The 26,193-nt window shown below is 38.1% G+C and overlaps 1 protein-coding gene across 1 annotated transcript in view; it reads right to left on the bottom strand.

The window, feature by feature from the left end:
• Positions 1–14,869: 14,869 nt before the first annotated feature.
• The window catches only part of DSG4 (desmoglein 4), a 28,771-nt gene continuing 17,447 nt past the window's right edge, over positions 14,870–26,193 (bottom strand). Inside the window, 6 exon segments of the mRNA XM_039254451.1 lie at positions 14,870–15,637; positions 18,385–18,593; positions 19,889–19,952; positions 20,106–20,245; positions 22,856–23,161; positions 25,887–26,105. Of these exon segments, the coding sequence (XP_039110382.1) occupies positions 14,870–15,637; positions 18,385–18,593; positions 19,889–19,952; positions 20,106–20,245; positions 22,856–23,161; positions 25,887–26,105 (1,706 nt within the window).

Here is a 26,193-nt window from a genome sequence, read left to right as displayed (position 1 = left end):
CACTCTTTCTTTTCTTTCTATTATTTCCCTCTTTTTCCTTTCCCTTCTTCTACACAACCTCTGGATAAAATGTAGCTCAGAAATGTGTGTTAGTCTGCTTATCAGAGGACATTTTGTGTTTTGTTTTTTCATTAGAACAAACACCCCTTAATTGTTTTCTCACTCTTACAAGAAGAGTCAATTCAACAAACAACCAAAAAGGAAGATCCAACTAATAAAATTGCTTACTGTTCATTCAAATTTAATTAAACCCCACTCCACTAGAGCGTGAAGAAAAGCAAGCTACTATGTATATCTGGTGGGGGTAAGGGCAGTGGATGCATTGAGCCTAGCTCCCAGCCCCCAGCCTGTCCAGAGTGGCAGCACAGGGAAAGGGAAACAAAGATCTCAAGGAATTCCGGAGGCTCTTTCAGAAGACTTACTGCTAAGGCAACAATAGTTGGCTGCTCTCCAAGAGGCTTCATTCCCCAACTTTCTCACTTGACCATAAGACATCCTGGGGATTATATACTTGTAGTTTTACTCACAGAGGATCCTCCAAAATTGGTTTCTTCTTGAACAGAATGCCTGGAATGCCTCAGGTCACTCTCATTGTAGGAAAGATTTAGTGTCTAATAAGGATTATCTTATTAAGCAAGAGCAGTTAATACAATTTCATACCCAGGGATATATGTTGTTCCAGAAGCATGTATTTAGAAGGTGGTAACCATGAAATTCAGAGAGGTAAGGGACTTGTCTACCATTGCAGGCTCATCAGTGGTACAGTATAGGTGAGAAACACAGCTCCAGCATCCAGGTTAGGATGGCAGATTGCTACTGAGCAGGGATCATGGACACATGATCTATAGTATCTCTCACGTGCACTGCTTTTGCTCTGCTCCAAGAGGCACAGCCCCTGTCTATTGCTCTGAGCTTCCCCATTTCTAGTACTATACCCCTCTCCTTTCTCTTTTAACTTATTTAAAAAATCCCAGCATTTGAGAACCTGATGGCATTTAAGATGATCTAGTCTAGTAGTTTTCAAACTTCTTTTAATCATGGTCAAAAATATAGTGTATGTCACCAATCAACGCACACATATTCGTAGTATGTGTGGTGTGCTCTATTTCCTTTTTTAAAAAATCCTGTTTAATTACATTAAAAATGTTCATCTAGACAGGTGTACTAAATTGACTTAATGACTCATCATTAGGGAGTATGACCATTGTCATGTGAAAAACAGTGGTATAATCCAATTCTCTAGTTTTATAAATAAGCAAAGTAAGGTAAACAGATTTAAGTGACTTACCCAAGAATTTGTCCTAAAAATGAAAAGATTTCCCAGTCCAGTTATTCAGAGCTATAAGCCTTCATAGCTAGAAGGTAAATATCTAATCGTTTTTACCTCCTGGTAAGTTATTAATATATGATTTTTGATTTTATGATTTTTCTCTTAGAAAGATAAATTCTCCCATTATCTACAGGTAGTAGAAGAGATAATTTTGACAACAATATTAAGAATTGATTGAAGAAGGTCATTCAATAAACAAGTATTCATTCCTTGGCATTATTGAGTGTGTAATATCTACCATGTACAGTTTGGACTAGAGATACAAAGATGAATGAAATACCGGTGGAATCTTGAATCAGAGTGTGCGCATAGGTATAGAAATAGAGTGACTAGTTCGTGCTGCGAAAGATTTTACATGACTAACTAGTTATGTGACATTGAAAAGTATTTAATGAATACCTACAGTGGTGACTGTATTTTCTAAAACTCAACTTGTCTAACGAGAATGAGTATGTCAGTGGATAACAGGTAGATGATTTTAAGTTAAGACTGAAAGGCATGATGATAATACTTCTTGTCCTGGAAATCCAGGAAGTATGGTTACTATTAATTGTGCACCCAACCCTAAGTATCGCCAGCTGCTCCAAATTACAAAACTCATTATAAAGCATTTTTTTATTTTGGCCAGATTTTCCAGTTGACAATGTCATGGATGTTTTTCTCTCTTATGTATTCACTGCTAATCAGTCTGTCATGGAGCTTAGTGGTTCCAACTTCAGATTTCTTTTCGCAGCCTTTTTCCTGTTGAGCTACATGCTTTTCTGTCTTAGCTGAGATCACTTAACAAGCACTTTGACAAAACATGCAATGAACTGAACACACCCTTATTTCAGAGAAAGGACACCCCTTTTGATTCCACGTAAGCCATCATTCCTAAACCAGTGGGATTTTTTGTAGTCTCTTCTCTCTTCCCTTTCTTCTGCTCTCTAGGGGAAAGAGGAATCCTAGAGGAGTGTGCTGCATTCTTGACCTTCTGGGTTTTCCTTTATGAAGCAACCTGTGGTGTAGGGCAGAAAGACACTGCTGACTTGATGAGAGACTGGGAGAGGTTTGACTTACAGGAGAGTAGGTGTCCTGTTTTATCCTGTTCCACTAAAGAACTACTCCCTCTTTCAGATTCTCCCACTTGCTTCCTCCCAACATGAAGCAAGTCTTCCTGGGGTCTCCTATCAGAAAATCTGAAGATTGAGGGAGAAGACACTAAGTACTTAAACCAGTTGGTTACCAGAATATGGTAATGGATTTTCTTTTCCATTTCTTTAGATAATCAATTATTTTTCACTGATACATTTTTATGAAATTGGGTGGTGGAAAAATGTTAAGATTCCAGTTGACTTTTTGTAGTGCTTGCTGTGTAATATGATTCTAAGTTACTGCTCGATTTTAGCAGTCAGTCGAAGCTCTTGATTCTCCACGTTATGAAGTTATACTGTTGTTGAATAGATAACACCCATCAGTAAGAGTTCATGAATCTTATTAGCTTGTGATATTTGTTTGAGGGGTAGGTTTGCTTGTAATTGTTATGAAAGTGGTTACTGTATAAGCCAAGTGTTCCCTCTGGTGTCCAGGTCTTCAATCTTCTCTGTTCAAGGGTTAACACAAAACATTGTATCTTAATTTTTCAATATCCTTCATCATGGTAACGTCTCTCCTGCCAATATCTCAGTGCAGGTGACACAGAGAATGTAAATTCCCTAAGTTCTAGGAGGAGAGTGAGTAACATTGGTTTGAAACTATGGAAATGGAAAATATCAGGAACAGGCTAGTACTTGAAATCCACAAATTGTGGAAGATTAGTCATAGTTTAATGTATTCTGGACAGTGTAAAAATCTCAATCTTTTTGAAATTAAGAACAAAGATAAATAATAAGTGTCATCTCAGGATGGGATCTACAATCATCATGTCAGATCATGTTTTATCTTTGCTGGGAATAGTTTTTTTTTTCCTCTGAAGCACATATTAGATCTAAGTATCTTTCTTGGTGGATGGTGAACCTAGTTCTTTCAATCAGCTGACAGGGGCACTTGGGATATGCCAGTGTGGCAATGTGGTTTAGTTTTTCTCATACTCTTTTGGGAGGTGAGATTTGTTTTTTCAGGGTTCAAACTGTTGGATGGTATTTTGGTACTTGCTTAGAAAATTATAGCATATAATTTTGGTTCTAAGATTATTCTATACATAGATCAGGGCTGAAGACATAGATACATTGTCTTCACTTGAGGAAAATGAGTAAGTTTTAGGGCCATCAGAAATAACCTGGTGTAATTTAAGCCTTGATAGTGTGTGTGGGGGGGGAGTCTATCTAAATATTCCTCTATAATGCTGTCATCCTTACAAACAAATATGTTTCATAATGATGTGATACATCTCTTGAATTCATGGCCTCTGTCACAGTACTGGAAGGGAAACTGGAACTTCACAAGTTGAACAATGTATACTATAGCTGTGATTATTGTACTTTGTTGTATAGGTATTTTCACAAACATCTAGGACTATTTTGGTAATGTGTTGTAATACAGAGTTTCTTTAAAGTTTTTTAAATTAAAAAATTAATGTTTATTTTTGAGAGAGAGAGAGAGTGAGAGAGAGAAAGAGAAAAAAGTGTGAGCGGGGGAGGGGCAGAGAGAGGGAGATACAGAATCTGAAGAAGGCTCCAGGCTCTGAGCTATCAGCACAGAGCCCTGTGTGGGGCTCAAATCCACAAGATGGGAGATCACGACCTGAGTGGAAGTTGGACACTTAACTGACTGAGCCACCCAGTTTCTTAAGTCATATATACAGTTAATATACAGTTTCTTAAGTAAGTGCATGGTCTGGTAGAAATTTAAATTCCAATGCAAATAATGTAAAGCATATGTAAAGTCCCACATCATTATTTACAATACAAAAAGACTGGAAGAAACCTCAGTGTTCATTCATGGTATGAAATATCCCTTAAAATACTTAAAAAAAATTTAATGTTTTATTTATTTCTGAGAAAGTGAGAGACAGCGTGAGCAGGGGATGGTCAGAGAGAGGGGGAGATACAGAATCTGAAACAGGCTCCAGGCTCTGAGCTAGCTGTCAGCACAGAGCCCGATGCGGGGCTCGAACCCACAAAATGTGAGATCATGACCTGAGCTGAAGTCGGACACTCAACTGACTGAGCCACCCAGGCACCCCTGAGTATCATTTTAAAGTTGAAATTATTATATAGAAAAGTTCGTGCCTACTTTATATTTAAAATTCTTTATAAAAGTATTTTAGGGGCTCCTGGGTGGCTAAGTCGGTTAAGTGTCCAACTTCCGGCTCAGGTCATGATCTCACATTTTGTGGGTTCGAGCCCCACATCGGGCTCTGTGCTGACAGCCAGCTCAGAGCCTGGAGCCTGTTTCGATTCTGTATCTCCCCCTCTCTCTGACCCTCCCCTGCTCACGCTGCCTCTTTCTCTCTCTCTCAGAAATAAATAAAACATTAAAAAAAAATTTTTAAATGAGACTCAGTGAATAAGAGTGTAGAGGAGGGATATAGAAGCTAGGTTTAACAGTCACAAGTTTGGGTTTCTTGGGCATTAATCTGTCAGCTGAAAGGTAGAACTGGGAAAGTGTTAACTGAAAGGAAAACTATCATAGTGTTAGCAGTGATTGTCTCTGGGTAATAGTATATGGTTTCCATTATCTTTTTATATTTCCTAAATTTTCTGCAATAGCTGCATACTAATTTTATCCTAGGAAAATAATGAAAGCTGCACTACTAGCAAAGCAAGCAAACAAGCAAATAAAAACAACAAAAACCTTAAAATCTTAATACTGACCTATTTCAAAATTTTTATTTCCTTCCTTTGTAAATGTAGAAAACATTTTATTCTTGAGATGAAAGGTTGGGCCTTAGTATCCATATTCTGCTCCTTTAGCAGATTGTCCTCCAGGGAGACACCTATTTCAAGGGCATGTGCTTGGCTTGATGGCTTGAGGTTACAGTGCCATCTTTGGGAGATGGCTGGCATAGCTGGTTGTCACCATTTGTTGATGATGTGAAATACACAATTATAATATGGTTTTGTGATATGGGCCATTAATATGGGCAGTTCATTGGTCCATTATCCCAAGGATTATGATGAGTGGATGAAACTCCATTCTCTCACTGCCTTGGTTCATTGAAACAACTTCCACGCTGATCTCTTTATCAACAGCCTCCTTGTGCCTCTTCGATCTGTACCAGAGTGAAGTTCACAAATGATTTCTTTTTTTTTTCTTTTTAAGTTATTTATTTAAATTCAAATTAGTTAACATACCATGTAGTATCGGTTTAAGGAGTAGAACCCAGTGATTCATCACTTACATATGACACCCAGTGCTCATCCCAACAAGCATCCTCCTTAATATGCATCCCCCATCTAACCCATACCCTGTCCACCTCCCCTCCAGCAACCCACAGTTTGTTCTCTGGGTTTAAGAGTCTCTTATGGTTTGCCTCCTCTCTGTTTTAATCTTATTGTTCCTTCCCTTTGCCTATGTTCATCCATTGTGTTTGTTAAATTCTACATATGAGTGAAGTTATATGACATTTGTCTTTTTTTCTGACTAACTTATTTCACTTAGCATAATACACTCTAGTTCCATCCACATCATTGCAAATGGCAGGATTTCATTCTTTTTGATCACCGAGTAATATTCCTCGTGAGGAAAAACTGAGAGCTTCTCCCTAATGTCCGGATCATTAAAGGGATGTCCACTCTCACCACTATTGTTCTACATAGTACTAGAAGTCTTGGAGCACCTGGGTGGCTCAGTCAGTTGAGCGTCCAACTTCGGCTCCGAGAATGATCTCATGGGTCTTGAGTTCAAACCTTGCATCAAGCTCTGTGCTGACAGCTCTTCAGATTCTGTGTCTCCCTTTCTCTCTTCCCTTTCCCCACTCATGCTCTGCTCTCAAAAATGAATAAACATTAAAATTTTTTTAAAAAGAACATAGTACTGGAAGTCCAAGCCTAAGCAATCAACAACAACAACAACAGTAGCAACAACAACAGCAACAAAAAGAAATAAAAGGCATCCAAATCAACAATGAAGAAGTCAAACTTTCACTCTTCCCAGGTGACATGATACTCTATGTGGAAAGCCTGGAAGACTCCACCAAACAACTGCTAGAACTGATACATAAATTCAGCAAAGTCACAGGATATATATAAATCAACATACAGAAATCAGTTGTATTTTTACACACCAATAATGAAGCAACAGAAAGAGAAATCAAGGAATCTATCCCACTTACAATTGCATTAAAACCCACAAAATACCTAGGAACAAACCTAGCCAAAAAGATAAAAAGACTTTTGTGCCGAAAACGATCGAAAGCTTATGAAAGAAATTGAAGAAGACACAAAGAAATGGAAAAAGATTCCATGCTCATGGATTGGAAGAACATTGTCAAAATATCGATAGCACCCAAAACAATCTTACACATTTAATGCAGTCTCTATGAAAACAATACCAGCATTCTTCACAAAGCTAGAAACAATTCTAAAATTTGTATGGAATCAGAAATGACCCTGAATAACCGAAGTAACATTGAAAAAGAAAATCAAAGCTGGAGGCATCACAATTCCAAATTTCAAGCTATATTATAAAGCCGTACTCATCAAGACAGTATGGTAATGGCACAAAAGCAGACACTCAGATCAATAGAATAGAATAGAGAACCCAGAAATGAACCCACAAACATATTGCTAACTAATCTTTGACAAAACAGGAAAGAATATCCAATGGAATCAAGACAGTCTCTTCAGCAAATGGTGTTGGGAAAACTGGACAGTGTCATGGAGAAGAATGAACCTGAACCACTTTCTTACATTATACTAAAAAATAAATTCCAAATAGATGAAAGACCTAAATGTGAGACAGGAATCCATCAAAATCCTAGAGGAGAAAACAGGCAGCAACATCTTTGACCTTGGTTGCCACAGCTTCTTACTTGACAGATCTCTAGAAGCAATGGAAACAAAAGCAAAAGCAAAAATGAACTATTAGGGCTTCATCAAGGTAAAAAGCTTCTGCACAGCAAAGGAAACATGAGTGATTTCAAATTCACTATTCTCCTTTAAATATTTCTGTGATTTTGTTTAAGATAAATATAAGAATTCCTTAGTATGTCATACATATTTAGGCTTCTGACTTCTTGTCTGTACAACCACCTTCCTTCATTCTCCAGCCTTACCAGAAAACTTCCAGTTATCAGAGGAGCTAATCTCTTTTTCTATGTCTCCTGTTTCTCTGCTTCTCTCCCATTCTCGCGTGCCCTTCCCATTTCTTCATCTGGCTATTTCTCGTGGGTCCTTTCAGGCTCAGCTGAAGGGCCACTTCTTCTGAGAAGCTTTTCCCAGCTTCATTCAGCTGAGGGCCCCCAGTCTTTGCTTATAGCATTCTTGTTTATTTCCCTGGGTAACACTTGTCATACTGCATTTCACCTCTTCTTCCTGCATTGAACTGTGAGGTTCTTGGTGCCAAGGAGCTTAGTTCACCTCTCTGCTCCTAACAGTTAGCTCACAGTGAAGTGACCAAATACAACTGAATAAGTGAATGAATGAGTTTTGGAATGAAGTCACAGTGTTCTCATAACTTCTTTCTCTTAATTTCTCCATCTCTAAAGGAAGATCATAAGTGGATTAAATATGAATATGTTTGAAAAGCAATTAGCACAATGCTTTGCATATAATAATAAAGAAACATTTGGTTTTTTATTCTTCTCTCTTTACAACACCTATCTACTTTCATGTTTCTCACACCCAGTGGCTCATGTCCCACTGACACCAAAGTCCCCACCCAGTCAGTGCCTCCTGTATATTCAAATACATAATGAAGCCTTTCCAGTCAACAAGTGGTTATGCTGACCACATGTGTACACTGTGACTTTTGTACCAACACCTCACCATCACTCACCACACATATTCACTGCCTTCCTGTTAAGCACACAGTCAGCATCTCGCTTACCTTTGACTTAGTCATCTTACTAATCACAGAGAAACTCAGCTCTATGGATTCCCAGCCCAAGTGGGGTCCTCTTTTTGAGAAAAACTTTTCAATGCTGAGAGTTGATCTTTTATGCCAACAACAATACATAGAGGTTGTCCACAATTTTCATTTGTTCCACTATGATTCAACTCACTTTATCCACATTATATATTGGCACCTTTATGTTGCCTTCCTGTGCACAGTTCCACCCACATAGGAGCTGATCAACAAGCACTTTGTGCTAGCATGGATGCCTGTCTGCCGGCAGTTCAGGCCCACACAATTGCTGTCTCTGTCTCTAAAGGAGAAGTTATATGTGTAATTAGTAGAAGGGTTTTATTGCCTTTCTCTTTATATTTTTTAAAAATGATAAGACATCTCACAATCTTTTGTTCACTTTCTTAGCAATCCACAAAAGCACTGGCAACCACCTACCAGGGATCTCTTCCGATGTGAATTGTTTCTTCGGTCTCACTGTCATTTCAAACAAATTGAAACAGAATTTAAAGAAGTTGTCTTAGCAAATTAATTTTCATTATCTGTGCTTTGTATTTAGTCTATGTTTAAAATATTGTAAGAACCATTTGAACATTGTAATGTTCAAGAAGTTATACCATATTTAGTGACAGTAGGTGTTGGCTTTCTGGGAATGAGTTTTTTGCCATGTAACAAGTTAAGTGTAATTTTTAGAGTTTATTTGGTTTTTAATGGTTGTTTTGATGAAAAGTTAAGAACCTTTATCTTAATATTGGGAACTCTTATTTTCTTGCTGTACACTCGGTGTATACACACACACACACACACACACACACACACATTTTATTACCAAACTTAAAGAGGAGAAATGGTTTTGAAAGAGAAAAAAACCCACAATCAATTGTTCTAATGAAAGATAATCTTATTATCAGCAGCCTCTCAAAGTTTCAGAAATTTTAACTTTTTTCTGAAGTATTTTTCTTGCCTAAAATCACTTTCTCTGTAACATTTTAAAGTGTATTTTATTCAGCTATAACATAGTTTCTTTCAAAAGGCACATGAGGCTTTCAATAACTTTATTACTTTTCCTGCAAAAGGTAAATTTCTCCTGAAATTAACTGTCTTTGTGAGTTATATACTTGCATTTTCTTGCTAAGAGTGACATTTCCACAAGCATTTCAAGGATTATTCAAAGGACTGCTATCAAGACGCAATATTGTTGAGTTGCAGACACCTCCTTTTAGGTGCCTGAGAGAATTGGACCATATTCTTCACTTCTAAAATTAATGAGTACATGCTGTGTACTAGGCATTCTATTAACCCTGGAGAAAAGCAGCGCTGCTGTTCTCAAGGCATAGGACAAATAGTGTGTTACTAGTGGGAGTCAAGGAGACTTAGCTAAGCCAGCAGGTTGGGCTGTGAAAGAGTTATCAGGAAATGCTCCCAAGAAGTGGCAGTGCTTGAGGTGAGTGTTGAAGGGTAAGGAGGAACAAGCTACTTAGATGAGCAGAGTGAAGAGGGCTCCAGGTAAAAGAACCAAGGAGGGACAGAGTGACAGAGGTATGAGAAAGCATGCCCTATTCTAGAAGCTGCAAATAGTCCACGCACCGCACTTAAAGTTAAAAAAAAAAAAAAAAAGGGTAAAGGACATTCAGTGTAGAAAAAGTTTAGAGTCACTTTAAGTATTACCTGGGGCACCGTGGTTGTTCAGTCGGTGGCGTCTGACTTCCACTCAGGTCTTGATCTCACAGCTTATAAGTTTGAGCCCTGAGTTAGGCTCTGTTCTGACAGCTTGTAGCCTGGACCCTGCTTCAGATTCCGTGTCTCCCTCTTTTTACCCCTCCCCTGCTCATGTTCGGTCTCTTTCTATCAAAAATAAATAGATGTTGAAAAATATTTTTAATAATATTAAAAAAAATTAGGTTTATTTATTCACTTGGAGGGAGGGAGGGAGAGAGAGAGAGAGAGAGAGAATGAGCAGGAGAGAGACAGAGAGAGGGGGAGAGACAGCATCTCAAGCAGGTTCTACACTGTCAGCACAGAGTCGGACACGGGGCTCGGTACCACAAACTGTGAAATCATAACCTGAGCTGAAATCAAGTCGAATGTCCAACTGTATGAGCCACCCAGGCACCCCTGATTGGAGTCACGTTAGACCACCCAACAGATACCTGCTCATTGCAGTGATGACCCAAGAAGATCTCTGAGGCTTTAGGGCCAGCAAGCTCGCTTGGAATGTTGCCATTTTGGAGAATCCTAGGCTCTCTGCCTCAGTGATGGCCTCGGCGGTGTCTCTGATCAAAAGCACACCAACTGTTGGGAGGCCTCCTGATGGTGCCCCAGTGTCATCTCATAAAATAATACCTGGCCATTTACCAGCACACAAAATTTCACTTGTTCCTCCTTTGATACCAAGTTAAAACCAAACCCCTAATGGGATTCAAGATTCTCTACCATGTGCCTTTCTCACATATCCTTCCAGAATTAAATCAGAAGAATTTCAAGGTTAAGAATAAGAGTAAGCCTGGGGCGCCTGGGTGGCACAGTCAGTTAAGCATCTGACTTCAGGCCGTGATCTTGTGGTTTGTGGGTTCAAGCCCTATGCTGGGCTCTGTGCTGATGGCTGGGATGGCTGGGAGCCTGGAAACTGTTACAGATTCTGTGTCTCCCTCTCTCTCTGCCCCTCCCTGACTCATGCTCTGTATTTCTCTGTCTCTCAAAAATAAATTCATTTAAAAAATAAATAAAATTTTAAAAAATTTTAAAAAAAGAATAAGAGTAGGCCATCCTGGGTTTGAATTTTAACTCTGCTACTCACTTAAGCTCTACATAAAAATAAGAAGTTCTTTTTGCTTAATGTCCTCACATATGAGATGGATATCAGTTATACCGTATAGTGTTGTTTTAGGAATTTAATAGGATAATATTATTCTGAGTAATTAGTATAGTAAGCATCATATAAAATGGCTGACTATGAACTAATTTTATAATGCCTATTTTGCTTCAAATATTTTTTTATTACATGTCATTTGACCACTCAATATTTTTTGAATGTGCTATGTTTTTAGTTTTTATACCTTTGGAAGCCCTGTCAGATGACATTCTGTTTGGCCTCCTTCAGATCTCACCATCTTCAAGGAGCTTTCCTCAATCCCCCTTATTGAAGTTAATTATTCTTTTCTTACTTCAACAGAAATTAGTGCCTCTGGTAGAAGAGGAACAATAATGACAATTTTATTGAATTTAAATCCAGTGGGAAAAAGAGGATGTTTAATTCTCTAACACATACAATGTCTAGAGCAGTTTCTGGAATTTATTCAGTTGACTTGTTAATTTATAGTGAGCATCTAGTAAGAAAATAATGATTTTACTGAGAAATTTTACTGTCTAAGTAAATGATTATTCTGAATTTCATTTTACAAATGAATCCATGCTCCTGTGTTATACACATAACGATAGAGATGATAATCACCTAGTAACATGATGGGGAAAAAAGTTGTCTAGTTGTTTGTTGGGGAAAAAAGTTGTCTAGATGTGTGTTTGTGTGTAGAACATTACATGCACCAAAGAGGAAATGAAACATTTCTTTCTTTATCACATAATTTTTATTGAAGAAATATATAAAACATTATTACATTCAGGAATACATTGCAATCAGAAATATCTAACCCAAAAGAGGATTTTTTTTAATCTTTTAAAAAAATTTAACATTTATTTTTGAGAGACAGAGAGAGACAGAGCACTAGCATGGGAGGGGCAGAGAGAGGGGAGACCCAGAATCTGAAGCAGGCTCCAGGCTCTGAGCTGTCAGCACAGAGCTAACATGGGGCTCGAATTCATAGAATGCAAAATCATGACCTGAGATGAAGTCTGAGGCTTAACTGACTGAGCCACCCAGGCACCTGAAAAGGAAATTAAAAAAAAAATTTTTTTTTGGAAATAAGTTTTTAAATACTCTGTCTTCTTAATGTCTTCCTTTCCCTTCACCTAATAAAACTTTTCTAAGTGAACCATTTATGCATTTGATAATGCTTTCCCTACAGGTAATTATGTAGGGTAAGAGATATGACTGAAACCATATATTATTATATTTATTAATTAAATCTCATTTCTTGGGCTTTTGGGTTCATTTTCAAACCTTAAAATAAGTGCTATATCATCCTTATATCCTAGATAAATCAGTATCCTAACTCTTCAGCAGTGAAGAGGAAATCTTGCTTTCCTTGTTTGTTTGGAATGATATTTTAAAAATACGCAATTTCAGAGGCTTAAGTCATATGTGAGTGATACTGACTGTCTTGGAATGATGGAGGAGTTCCTCTTCACTAATAATGTTAAAAGAGAAAATGAAATGGCTCTGGTCTTGTTTCCATGAATAGTATAAGGGAAAACATCCACCAGATGCAGATTTTCTCTTTTAGAAGCACCCTTAAATCTTTGTGTATTGATAGAAGAAAAGCATGGAGAAATTTTCTCATCCTTCTCACAAGTGATTCCAGTGAAACGCTTATGCATAGTGCTGTTTTCTTAATTTCTCAATATTAAAGTATTTTCAGTTTTAATACCATTAGCACCTTACATTTAATTATTCACTAGTTTTTTCATAATTTTAAACATTATTGGCCCAATACAATGCAAACTTCAAAAGAGAAATATGCACATCAGGATATGCCATATAGGACTGAATGCATGTGACATTTTACAGGGCTGGTTGCTGACTGTTAAAGTGGCCATGATGCTCCTTGACTATGCTATGGATTCGTCAAATTATAGAGTTATGAAATATAGAAGAATCTTGGTTGTGAATAACTACAGTATGGAATGACTATAACAACCAGTAATACATATGATTTGGAAAAGATGAGAAAACATATAAATAACCTTCTGGCATTATACTGTTTTAGCCATTCGGCATTTAGACTTCACAAAACCTCGTTTTTTTGATAGACAGTTTTTCTCTCAATTAGGAAATAGCAAAGACCCTGCAACAGACCAAACTAGATCCTCTCCTTGACTGATGAAGTTATAATATTAAAACAATGGCCAGATTGCCCAAGCAACGCCCTCAAGGTTTTGTACCACAACTATCAGGTTGTGGTCATTTTACTTCTCTAGTTCTAGATTCCTTTTCTGTAAAATAAGAGAATTGGGCAAGAGGTGATGTGGGGTGCTCTAAATTCTACAGTAGTTTTATTTATAAAGGAACAAATAGAGGAAGAAGCACTGTGGTTACTTGCTTCCAAAAGGAATAAGCCCTGACAATAAGTTTATTTCATTTGCATTGTCTTACTAGTCACATTTTAGCTACCACTATATAGTTTACATATTTTACAGAATTAAATAAAACTGTCTTGCTAGAACTTCTTTTTCACAAGCCCACTTTATACCTACAAGGAGTGCTTCTCTGTGCAAGTGTTTCCATTGTATTCATTCAGCAGAAGCAGCAATATTAAAGAGAGACACAACTTGGTAGTGGATTTAAATATTTTGTTAATTATTCTTGATAGGAACCCAAAGCTGTCTCCGCAGGGTTTTAAGTCTAGAAATGAGTTAGAAGTTCTATGAAGAGAGAAATCACGTTTGTCTTCTTCCCCTATATATTCACACACACAAGACCAACACTCCACACAGAGTAGATTCTAAGTAAATATTGTTGAATATGTGCATAACTACAGGGGTGCTTTGGAGACTATCTGATTGCAAAATGAAAGCTCAACGACCCAGGTCAATGAGACCAAATAACCGTATTTCATACAGTTTTCTGACATAATTAGCAAGAATAGAGAAGACAGTCCCATAAGAAGGAAATACTCTATTACTTTCCCTAAGAATTGTACTCCACTGTTGTCATAATTCTTTTTACTATCCTAAATTGTTTTACAGTTACTGCTATAAATCAATAAAGTGCGATACAAATTCATCCATATTGATTTATGTATCTATGCGTATATAATTCTTCCCAGTGAACCATTTTCAGTGGTACATTCAGCTGGCAAACGCTTTCCCTGTATTATATTAATCATGCCCTAGATATTGCATATCTTGAGAAACTGTTTGAAGAGACAAATGACTTCAGATCTCTAAAGATAGTTGCTCTATTTTCCTTTCAAATCTTTCAGAAATGTGTACTTCATTCACTTTTTCAATTAACAGATTTTAATAGAAATATTTCTCTAAAGATAAATACGACTGGTAAATGCAAGGAAGATTTCTTTTGCAACCTCCAAGAACAAGGACTTCTTGGTTTATGTGACCAGTCCTATGGGCCTAAGACCTCTAAGATTCACCTTATGAGTTATGTGCTATTTATTAGACAGTATCGAAGGATATAAAACATTTTCTTTACATTTCATGGCACGTTACTTAAAACCAGAAAGAATTACAAAAGGCTTATCTAAAGTGCTTAGCCATATTCACCCCCTGAAAGATATATTCAAAGAGTGGCATTGATCTTAGAATGTTTGAATATTTGTTGTGCTAAAATGTTAAACATAGTACATTATACATCTTTGATGGGTATGTTGGTGATCACTAGGTGCAAGCTGTCCATATAGGATACTGACCAAAAAGCACTTACTGTTGGGAGTAATGTATGTTACTATATCGCGTTACTCTGTGTCGAGATGTCATTGGGGATGTAGAGCCAGATGTTTGGCTTATGTGAATGTTGGGACTCATCATTTGTGTTACTTGAATTTCTGGCCCTACCAAAATACTGCCACTCATTACAGGCCCCATACAGCCTTCAGTCATGCTACCATTGCTCGTGTCAGGCATAGCAGGACTAGACAGCACTCTCTCTGCATAGATTACATTGTGCGTGTTGGCTAACTCAGCAGGTATGCAGATATTCCCTTGAACATCATACACAGGTGCCATCACTGTTTCGGTCACTACAACATTGGGTGTAAGCTGAGGATCGAAAACAATTGTTGTGGGTTGCACACATGGGTCAGCAGTTGTGTAAGTCTCCGTCACTACGATATCCCCGTGGATCATGGGTTCTGGCATCGCCATTTCTGCCTGGAATTCAGCCTCAGAGTGGGTCATTCCTGAAGATTCATTAACAAAATAATTAGGCCCCAGCAAAGGCAGGTCAGTACTGATAGGTATACAGGCCTGCTGTGAAGGAAATGGTTCAATTTCTGTGTCTAAGCAGATTTCAGCCAGAGTCCTAAATTTTGGGTCTAAAGTTTCCATGCAGCTTTCATCTAAATCATCCACAATCCAACTGCAGCAACCAATGGAGCCAACAGGGGACCCTACTCCCTCGTGGTCATAAATGAGCAAGCAGTCGTTGGCTGGTCGACCTTCATCTTCATCTGCATAAGCATATGCTTTCTAAAATTAGAGGCAAAACAGGAAGTTAGAAATGACTTTAAAAAAAATAACCAAAGAATAACAACAATGCTTTAGAGACATCTGATCTGAGAAGATTTTAATGGAATGAACTAAAAAAAACTCTGATGATTTTTTGCTGTATTTCTAAATAATTGGAAATTTTAAAGGAGATCAGTGGGTATTAGTGGTGCATAGACTTCGAATAAATGTGAACTGCTCTTATTTGAAAGCTAACAAATAATAATTTATTCAGATTTTGACAATCTGAATTTGTCAGAGACAGTGTTTTAACTTTTTGGATTTATAGTCTCTTGTTTCTGAGGGGGTCTAGAAATAACAAAATATATTTAGTGATGTTCAATATATTATTTATTTAAGAAGAGATATTTGATCAAGTTGGAAGAAAAACATGTATAAAATAAAGATGTAAGTATCTTTAAGCTTCAGAGACTTATGTCCAAATGTTCAGTGCTTTTATGTGACGGAAGCAAAAAGAGCCAAGATGTCTTTGGAGTTAGGTTAACAGGAAGAAGGCACTAAGAGGTTATCTACTGTGATTTTCAAATTACTTTTGATGACAAACCCTTTGAATGGAATCCTAGGTAGGAGCCCTGTATGTAGAACAAATGAAAGGGAACTTGTCTGTGGGAAGAGGGTGGGGGGAGGGGACTGCTTTCCCCCAGCCGCTATGGCTCTTTTGAGTCCATGAAATCCTATGGGGCCTGATATAATCTTCCCCCTCTCTGTTTCATAAATAAGGTAACCAGAAGCCCAGAGAGAGTGAATGGCATGCCCCAGACTCAAATAATCATAGAATGCTACCTCAAATCCAACTATCCTTTTTTACCCTGCATCATGCTGCTTACCCACTGGTCTGTACGAGACCCTAAATTCTACCAATAAAAATATATGGTTTTAAGTCTTGAAAGTAATTATTCATGAGTTTGGTATTACCATAAACTTTGCTGTTTAATATTTTCAAATGACACCTCAGTGAGAGGATAATCCCCTCTTGCCTGGGGCACAAGTTGCTTGTGGGGGTGGAGGCTAGTGGTGTAAAACGTGGCAGAAAAGAAACACTGTACTGTTCTGCAGAGGTTTTACCTGGTAGAGGGAGAGGCTGCATCTCACCACCTCTGAAATCTAGTGCCATTTTTTTTAAGGTCTTTTTTTTTTTTTTTGAGAGAGAGAGAGTGGGGGAGGGTCAGAGAGAGGGAAAGAATCCTAAGCAGGCTTCTGCATTGTTAGTACAGAGCCCAATGTGGGGCTTGAACTCACAAACCCTGAGATCATGACCTGAGCCGAAACCAAGAGTCAGATGCTTAACCAACTGAGCCACCCAGGCACCCCTGAAATAAAGTGCCATTTTTTTAAGTGTAGAGCTACAATGTTATTTTTAATTTTTTAAAATGTTTTTTATTTATTTCTGAGAGAGAGAGAGACAGTGCGAGCAGGGAGGGTCAGAGAGAAAGGGAGGCACAGAATCCGAAACAGTCTCCAGGCTCTGAGCTAGCTGTCAGCACAGAGCCCAATGTGGGGCTCGAATCCATGAACCGTGAGATCATGGCCTGAGCTGAAGTCAGACGCTTACCCGACTGAGCCACCCAGGTGACCCTAAAATGTTTTGGGAAGGATGACCTCAAGTGCTCATAGGGAAAGGAGAACAGATTTTGATTTTATTTAACATATCAGGCACCAGTTGTAACCAACGGATAAAGTGTCCAGTGGAATTTTGACATTAATGGTAAAGCTCTTTTAATGTTGGTGTGAATTTTATGAATGATTCATTAAATATAATTTCTATGACATTTCTATGACATATAATTTGCGCCTACTTATTGAATGTACTTAGTGATATCTATCACTCATGTAAATAATTGATATTATTCATGTGATGGTATTTGTAATCACCAATTTTAAGGTATAGCTGACAGTTACAACAACATCCTTAGCATTTCTGTTGTTGTTGTTAGTAGCAGGTATTACCTGCTATACCTCATGTATTACCACACAGGGAATAAAACAGACTAGTTGAAATATGGGATGAAATGGATTGCTCTTAAATGAAATAAACATACTATATAGAGATTCACAGGGGATTTATTTACCCTTTGTGCTACCCTGGTAGGCCAACCCAATGCCTACGGAGCTTTCTTCTTTGGGATGCTCAGACCTATGATCCCTTCTCTTAGTGAGGGACACATATCCCTTGGGGACGGGGCACTGGAGAGAGAATAGGAGACTGGGATTCTAGGCCCTGATCTATCACCAAGTCATGCTGATGCTCTGTTTCTGAGTTACCATTCTCTTCCTTTCCCAGTCCTGGTTTTTAATTTATTTTTTTTCCTCCTTTCATTGGAGGTACCTGCAGGGTAGGAAGGACACCATAAATAGAGGACATGGATACACATTTTTTTTCTTGATCAGGGTCTTCCTGTTTTGCTGCTGTTATGGGAAACCAAGTGGTAAAACCAGGAGACAGAAGACAGAAAAATGGGAAAAAATGAAGTAAGGAATAATGAGAGATGCTAGCCTTTTCCACAATAGTAAGATGGTTGTATGTCAATTGAATACTTAATGCTTTGTGGCAAATTGGCTTTCTGTATTCTAAGGAGAAATGATGTACTTTTTATTCAGGATTGAGGTAGAGTTGAGAATAATTGAATGTATTTCAGAAGAACCTATTGCCGTCATTGTTATCATTCCGTCTCAAGACTATTTTGTGTAGCCGTGTGCAGGGGGATTACCTCAGAGAAATAGCTGTCCAGGAAAGCCATGTTCAGGCCCGTGTCTGCGTATTCCCACTGGGTTCCTGTTGTGGAACTCCTCCTCCGTCGAGCTCCTGCGGATCCTCCAGCCGCCAGGCCGGCGGCTGTCCCGAGGCCTGTGTTCAGTTCCACTCCTGACACACCGCCTTCCAACGTTCCTCCGCCCGCGTAGGTGTTAGTGTAGATTTCTGAAAGAAGAGAGTGTTCATGGAACCGTGCTTGAGTGGCCTGCACTGTCCATCCATGTCAAACACTGCCAGCCACTGTCTGCCATGTTACACCACCACACGACGTGAGTGGGTCCTGGAAAGCAAGGCCAGGAGCCGTTCGAACTCTACTCACTCTTAGCTCATAAAATGAAAGTCAGTAAATGGTACAGAGGGAGCCAGCTTTTGGACGTGGCCTCACATTTGCCCTAGAGTGCCAGGTATGGAACCAGCCAAGGGGAGCAGGGCCTCTGCCTCTCTGCACCAGTCCTTCTGTCACCGCCTCTGGCAAGCTCCCTGGCCGGTCTGAGGGGGCTTGCACCCCCCTCAGGAGCACCTCACAGCAAGGCCAGTAGAAACTGAAACAGACCTCATTCACTCCAGTGCTGGAGGGAGAGCTGGCTTTCATAGGAGGGTTCAGTCGCTCTTTACATCAGAGTCTGGTTTGGAATACTGAGGAACCACCGTGGAGGAATCTCATGTCTGTCCTAGAATTGGGCAACCTCTCTACTTCGTTCAGTCATTGCCCACTAGCTGAGTATTTTACAGTATTCCTAGGCATACCATGGAACTGGTAACGTAGGAGAATATGTCTGGTGAGGCAAATACATGTGTGGATTTAAGACAAGTTCTTCAGTGTGTTATTAGAAGAAGATATTGGCTGCTTTTTTCTTTTCTCTTATTATTTTTATTTTTGAACAGCTTGTATTACAGATAATGGCTCCAGTAGCTCTCTGTGCAAGGTACTGTTCTAAAGTTTTTTTTGTAATATATATATACATATTCTGTATGTACATGTATATGTGTATATTTTGTGATGTATATTATGTAAGTTATTTATAGATAACTTATTTATAATTTACAGATAACATATAATATACAATACATACATTATATATCTATCATACATAACATGTATATATGTGTGTGTATCACTCTTCACAGTGACACCTTGAAGCAGGTGCTATCATAAACTCAGTTTCAGAGATAAGGAAAATGAGGCCCAGAGAGGTTAAATCCTGGCCCAAGCGCATAGTTAGGGATCAAATTCAAACATTCTGGTTCTAGAGTTTGCCTTTTAAATTGCTACCCCATACTCCACTGCCTGTAGTTTAAGAAAAGTAAAGCAATGACTTCAAACATGTCACTTGCCCTCTCATTATGCTATCATCCAAAAAGATTGGCAAATATACTGTTTTTTTTTTATATATGAGATTTATCAGGTTAAATAATTTTGCAAATTTTAACAAGAAACGCAGATTTTGGTGTCTACTGACCGGAAGAATCTATACGATCCTGGGTATTAGAGGCTGTCATTGGTACACATATATTTGACACATCCTGAAAAGAAAGAAAAACATTTTTTAAAATAAATGCTTTATGTGAAACACACAAAAAATGACATATTTTTCTTTTCATGTGTCGTACAATTGTCAAGATGTGCTCGCTTGCACTGAAACCCCAACCCACTCTGGAACATGGCCATCAACTCACCCTGTCCTCGGGGCGGGCCCCTTCTATCCCCCAGGTCTGCATCACTCCATCTCCCCCCTCGGGCACCGGAGCGAATCTCGTCCCCAGGCCTTCGGGCTGTCTTCGTTTGCAGCAACACATGAGGAGCAGGAGTGGCGCCACTGCCCAAGAAAGCAGATAGACCCTTCACATGCTGTTGCTCAATTTAGCAACTCACTGAATGTATCATTTTTTAAACACGTGGAATTATATTTAGAAGCAAAGGGATGAATATAAATATAAGAAAGCATCAGTTTTCCCTGAAGAGTTGAATATACATGTCTATGTTTATAAATACAAAACCACCAAATCTCATAGACTTTTAGAGCTGGACCGAAGATCAGGGCTTCAGGTAATTGGGGTTCTTTACTGATAGATTAGGAAAGTCAGGCCCTTTCTTCCCTCTATTCCAAGACTCCCAACTGGCTGCTGGCAGATCCAGGGCTCAAATCTAGCTTTCTGATTCCTAGTCCCCCATGTGCATGCATGTGCATTTATATGTGTGTATGTCCGCACATGTAATCATTTGCATATGTATATGTATTTGCAACCCTATGTACACACATGAATAAATATGTATTTATCTCCAAGAGCATGTGTATAAGTGCAGGTGCCTGAATATATATATATACATATCCAGAGAGTATATGGATATTGCATATCCATATAAAAACTGATATATAAAAATCCATGTAACCAAACATCATATATACACTATAAATACATAATCAATATATGTAATCAAAAAGATTGAATGCAGGTTTCAGTTATAGGACCTAAAAATAGGACTCTTCTTCAACCCTTATATTTATACTTAAAACCAATCAAATTATCACTCACTAAATTTAATTGAGCTTTACATTCATTTTAAGATCTTGTCTACAAAATATAATGAAAACTTTACCTCAGTTCTACACTTTAATCCAGAAATATAGACCTTTCTTAAGTTTTCTAAGATCCTAGAATGTACTCAATTTAGTTCTTTGGGTTAGTTGTTTTTTTATACTTTTCAAATTCCCTAATATAACATACATTCCACTGAGTTCATTAAAGGTATGGAAGAAAATATCAAAGCTGCAGAGTCAGGGCTTTTACTGATTTTTCTGAAACAGTTGATCTCACTCAGAGCAAATATCCAAAGTGTGGAATGATGGCCCTTTGAGAATATAAGTTTGGGGCAAGGACCTCTCCTCTCACTATCAACACTGCACCTCCCCCTCCAAAACACAGCCCGGGCTTCCCCTCTGAGAGCAAATGACTGTCCAGAAGGGTCTTCCACTTCTATTCTACAATCAACGTAACAACTCTTGTGCTTTCTTGACCTGATTAAGGAACAGTTATGAAAGTTTGAATGCTAGTCCTCTGGGAATGCATCTAATTCTGGATTTTTAATCCCCGAACTACACATTAGCTTCACTAGAGGGCTTACCCATGCCATAACTTGGGTCTCATTTTGAGTACTCCTGCTTGAATATGATTAATTTTAAAGACCTCCAATGATTCTAATGTACAGCAAGGATTGAGAACCACTGGCTTAAATTTTTTTTTAATGTTTATTTTTGAAAGAGAGAGAGAGAGAGAGAGCATGAACGGGGAGAGGCAGAGAGACATAGAATCCGAAGCAGGGTCCACGGTCGGAGCTGCACCACAGAGCCCAATGTGGGGCTCAAACTCACAAACTGCAACATCATGATCTGAGCCAAAGCCAGATGCTTAAGTGACCCAGCAACCCAGGTGCCCCAAGAACCACTGGTCTAAAGGCAAGGTGACACCTTGACTCATCTGCTTTTGTCATGTTTTGGGAAAATATCTCCAATATCATTATGATAATCACTCATAATCCTGGTAGAATCTTGCAAATTCATATTATTTTAAGAGAAGAAAGTCTGCCCAAAAGTCATTTGTCATTTTTTCATTCCTCAAAATGATAATATTTTAGTTTATACTTACCCGTTGGAACGTGCTAATGCTATAGTTTGAAGGATTTAGTCATTAATTTTAGAATCCAATTTGTGATTTCCACAAAATCTAAAGTATTGGGGGGAGGACCTAAAATGAACTCCTATCAAGAGTCCAGAGGCTAATTCTTTCTTCTAAGCTCTTCTGTCTGCTTCTTGTTATACCAGAGTGAACACAGGTCACCTGATCTCACACAGTCTCACTGATTTCTCATTGCCTGTGGACTGAAGCCCAGAATATTTCGCTTATCATGAACATTCCTGCAGATGGATCCCAGCCTATCTTTTAGACCTGTCAACTTTCCGAGTGTTCTATGTCCTTCCATCCCTCTCCCTGTTTATGATTGTGTTATTCCTTTCAGATGTCTCCAGATATCATCCTCCTTCTAAGAAAATCTTTAGCTTTTAGGGCCTGGCTTGAAGCCATAAAGACTTCTCCGTAAAGACTCCCAGCCTTCCCACTTGGACTTAATTGCTTCTATCTCTCTTAAAGCACTTTGCTGAATTTTTCATTATAGGATTTACTCTCTGTTTTGCTATATTATACTTACAAATTTGTTGTGTTTTTCATCTTTATGACCCTCACTAACTCTAATCATCATTATTGAACAGGTACATGCCCTTATTAGTCTCATTGTTTATTTTGAAATTTCCCACAAGAATTGCTATAGATACCAAAAAGAAATGGCCAAATGAACCTAGCCATCCCAGTGGGCCTGGTTACATTCTTATTTTGAAGAACTGCTGAAAACGGAGATTCAATCCAGTACTTACAAAGCAGTAGTAAGAGTCCCAGAGCGATCATGCCAATCCCTGTTGGTCCAAGACCAACATTTGAACCCTCAATGTGGTCATCAGTGATGGTCCCATATATATCACTGGTCACTGAGCTGCCGTCTCCTGTGTTGATGCCCGTGGTACTAGAGTAGAAACATATGTGGTTGTCGTCACAATCGCAGGCCTCTAATTCCACGATCTGTGGCAATTCACATGCTCTGTTAAAGCTGTCCTTCACTATGATTGGGATTTGGTAAACTGTGGGGTATAAAAGCTGCTCAGCCATCAGGATTGCAGAGGTAGCTGAAAAGAAAGAGAGGACAGAGAAAATAAATGGAAATTCCTTAGAATAACGCTTCATAATACCCAAGACTAACCTAAGGCCTGATGTTTTCATACTCTCTTTGTCATATGGCATCCTTTACTTAATTTATAAACATTTATAATGAATTGTTCAATACTTTTTGCTGCTTAATTGTTATTTTTTTTTTATTAAAGTTTATTTATTTTGAGAGAGAGTGAGAGAGAGAATCCCAAGCAGGTTCCATGCTGTTGGCACAGAACCAGGCATGGAGGCTCAGTCCTATGACCATGAGATCATGACCAGAGCCAAAGTCAAGAGTTGAACACTTAACCGACTGAGCCACCCAGGCACCTCTGAATTGTTATTTCTATGAAGCAGTCTGGGGTCCTGTTGTTTATTTCCAAAGCAATATTATTTGGCATATTATGTGCATTCAGTAAATATTTGTCCAATGAATGAAGAATATTGAGCTGAAAGGAAATACTGGAAGTTTTCTCTTTAGGATTACAGTTTGCAAATACCCTCCTGAAGACTATTATTTATCTCTTATTCAAAATTGCAATCCTATCTTTTAAATTTAAATTATTTCAATAACTATTATTTTCCAAATTTTTTTTGTGTTACCGTTGCCTATCAATTTGTATAGAAACTATTGCTTAAAACATAGGTTGAGATTTACTTATCAACCCAAAGAGGGCTTAGAGATGATTAAATGTACACCTAAGCCATGAATATTAATTGATAAATCCATAATATGCAATAATTATAAGTATTATGGTTTGTTAATTTTACTTAGTTATATGATAAGCCATATATGTCTACCAAAATATAGCTTATGCACAAAGTAAGAGTTGAATGAAGCAATGTTATAGCAGACTAAGTGAAAGTTTATTCTGTTCTTTAACACCAACATTGAAACAGGACTTTTGGAATATTCTCTCCAATGTGATTATACTTTTTAATGGAAAATCTATGATATAATTTGAATACCTTTCCAAACCTCCACATAGAGCCTTTTTTCTTTTATTTTTACTCATAATATCTAGGATCTTAATGAGGAAAAAGTGGCTAGAAATTGTTATTTATCAGTGAGATATTGGACTTTATAGGAGAGGTGAATTCAAAGTTGTTTTGATTTAAAAAAAATTTTTAAATGTTTTTTACTTATTCCTGAGATAGAGAGAGAGACACAGTGTGAGCAGGGGAGGGTCAGAGAGAGAGGAGACACAGAATCCAAAACAGTCTCCAAGCTCTGAGCTGGCTGTCAGCACAGAGCCCGGTGCAGGGCTCAAAACCACAAACTATCAGATCATGACCTGAGCCAAAGTCAGATGCTTAACCGACTGAGCCACCAGGAGCCCCAAAGTTGTTTTGATTTTTAATGGGGCTACTTCCATGTGCTTAGCTTTTTAAAATATTGAAATGATTTTGTGGAAAAGAACCAGATTTTCTTATGAAAACAAGTTGCCTAATTTTCTTTTTATTTAATATTTTTAAAAATTTATTTCTAAGAGGGTGTGGGGGGCAACATGAGCAGGGGAGAGCCAGAGAGAGAGACACACAGAATCCAAAGCAGGCTCCAGGCTGTGAGCTAGCTCTCAGCACAGAGCCCAATGTGGGGCTCAAACCCACAAACCATGAAATTGTGACCTGAGCTGAAGTCAGTGGCTTAACTGACTGAGCCACCCAGGCACTCGCTAATTTTCTCTTTTGCCTAAGTCCTTAATGGTGGCATTTTTTTCTGGCGTCATCTTAGGGTTTCTCCATTCTATGAATGGAAAAGCTTAGTGGCCTCGGGAGGTGGGAAGTGTTTCCTCTCACCTTGGGCTCTGGCGTCTGACCCCTCTAAAAATCTTTACTGTTGCCTCAAATGAATATGAGATTAGAGAGCTATTGCAGCTCAAATGAGTTCTCCTTGATAGCTTTTCATTTCTATGTACATTTAACATCTCAGGGAAATAGAACATAAGGTATATAAAATGTTATGTTGTCTAAAATTTACTCTTATTTTTTAAATCAATTTTAGGCATTTATTTTTATATAGTAATAGCACAAACATACATATTATTTGGGTATCTTTACTCTTTAAGTACTTTGGATTATGTATTTCCTGGTATCTAAATTCTCACATAATTCTGATTTTAATACTGTATGTACTATACCTTAATAATATATATGTACTACTGTTTGCCTAACCATTCTTCTCATATTGAGCAATTTGGATTTAAACTTTTACCTTTACAAAGAGTCTGAGCTCATCACTATTTCTAAAAAGAATTTTATTGATCTTACGTGCCTTGATCTTATGATCATATTAGAAAATATGTAATTGTATCTGTGGAATACTTGAGTTGCAGAAACTTTTAAGTGATTTGCCTGAAATAACTCAGAGTAGGGAATTGTGACATATGGTGAATTAGTCAAGCACTCTGTTTATTTCAAACTGATCAAATATTGGTTTAGCACACCATATAAAATGACAGATAAACTGATATTTACATACTAATATTTGTAGTTGCAGTATTGATAAAACATGTTTACTTTTATTTCAGTTTAAAATTTTTTCAAATATCCTAAGTGTGAATATGAAAGATTTTCTCATTTAATATGAATATGACAAGAATCATAGAAACAGAGATAGAAAGTGTTATGACATGACTTGCCTAATTATTTGGTAATTATTTTTGCTTTTGGTCTTTATGAGCAACTTTGGATTCCACTTACCATTTATTGATCTGATATCCCACAAGTCAGCTGTCCCCGGTGGCTGATCAGCCACACAGAAGGTAAAGGGAGCCCCGTAAGAATGATCATAAACAGAGATAAGGATCGATGGAGAGGCAATGCAGATGTATTTACTTTCAGCAAAAATGACTGGACAGTAATCATGAATATCAGGAACTTCGATACATATGGTTCCTGTTGCCGTTTTCCCAGAGCCATCTGAAACCGCAAAGCATCATGAGTGTTGGGGTAAATGGTGTCAGGGAGAAAGAAGATTCTTTCTTATATTCTATGATGATGCCACAGC

The sequence above is a fragment of the Hyaena hyaena genome, unplaced genomic scaffold (genome assembly GCF_003009895.1).
Source record: "Hyaena hyaena isolate Hyena2069 unplaced genomic scaffold, ASM300989v1 scaffold_490, whole genome shotgun sequence".
Classification (NCBI taxonomy): domain Eukaryota; kingdom Metazoa; phylum Chordata; class Mammalia; order Carnivora; family Hyaenidae; genus Hyaena; species Hyaena hyaena.
The sequence above is the reverse complement of the archived record's forward strand: the minus strand, read 5'-3'. Positions and strand labels throughout refer to the sequence as shown.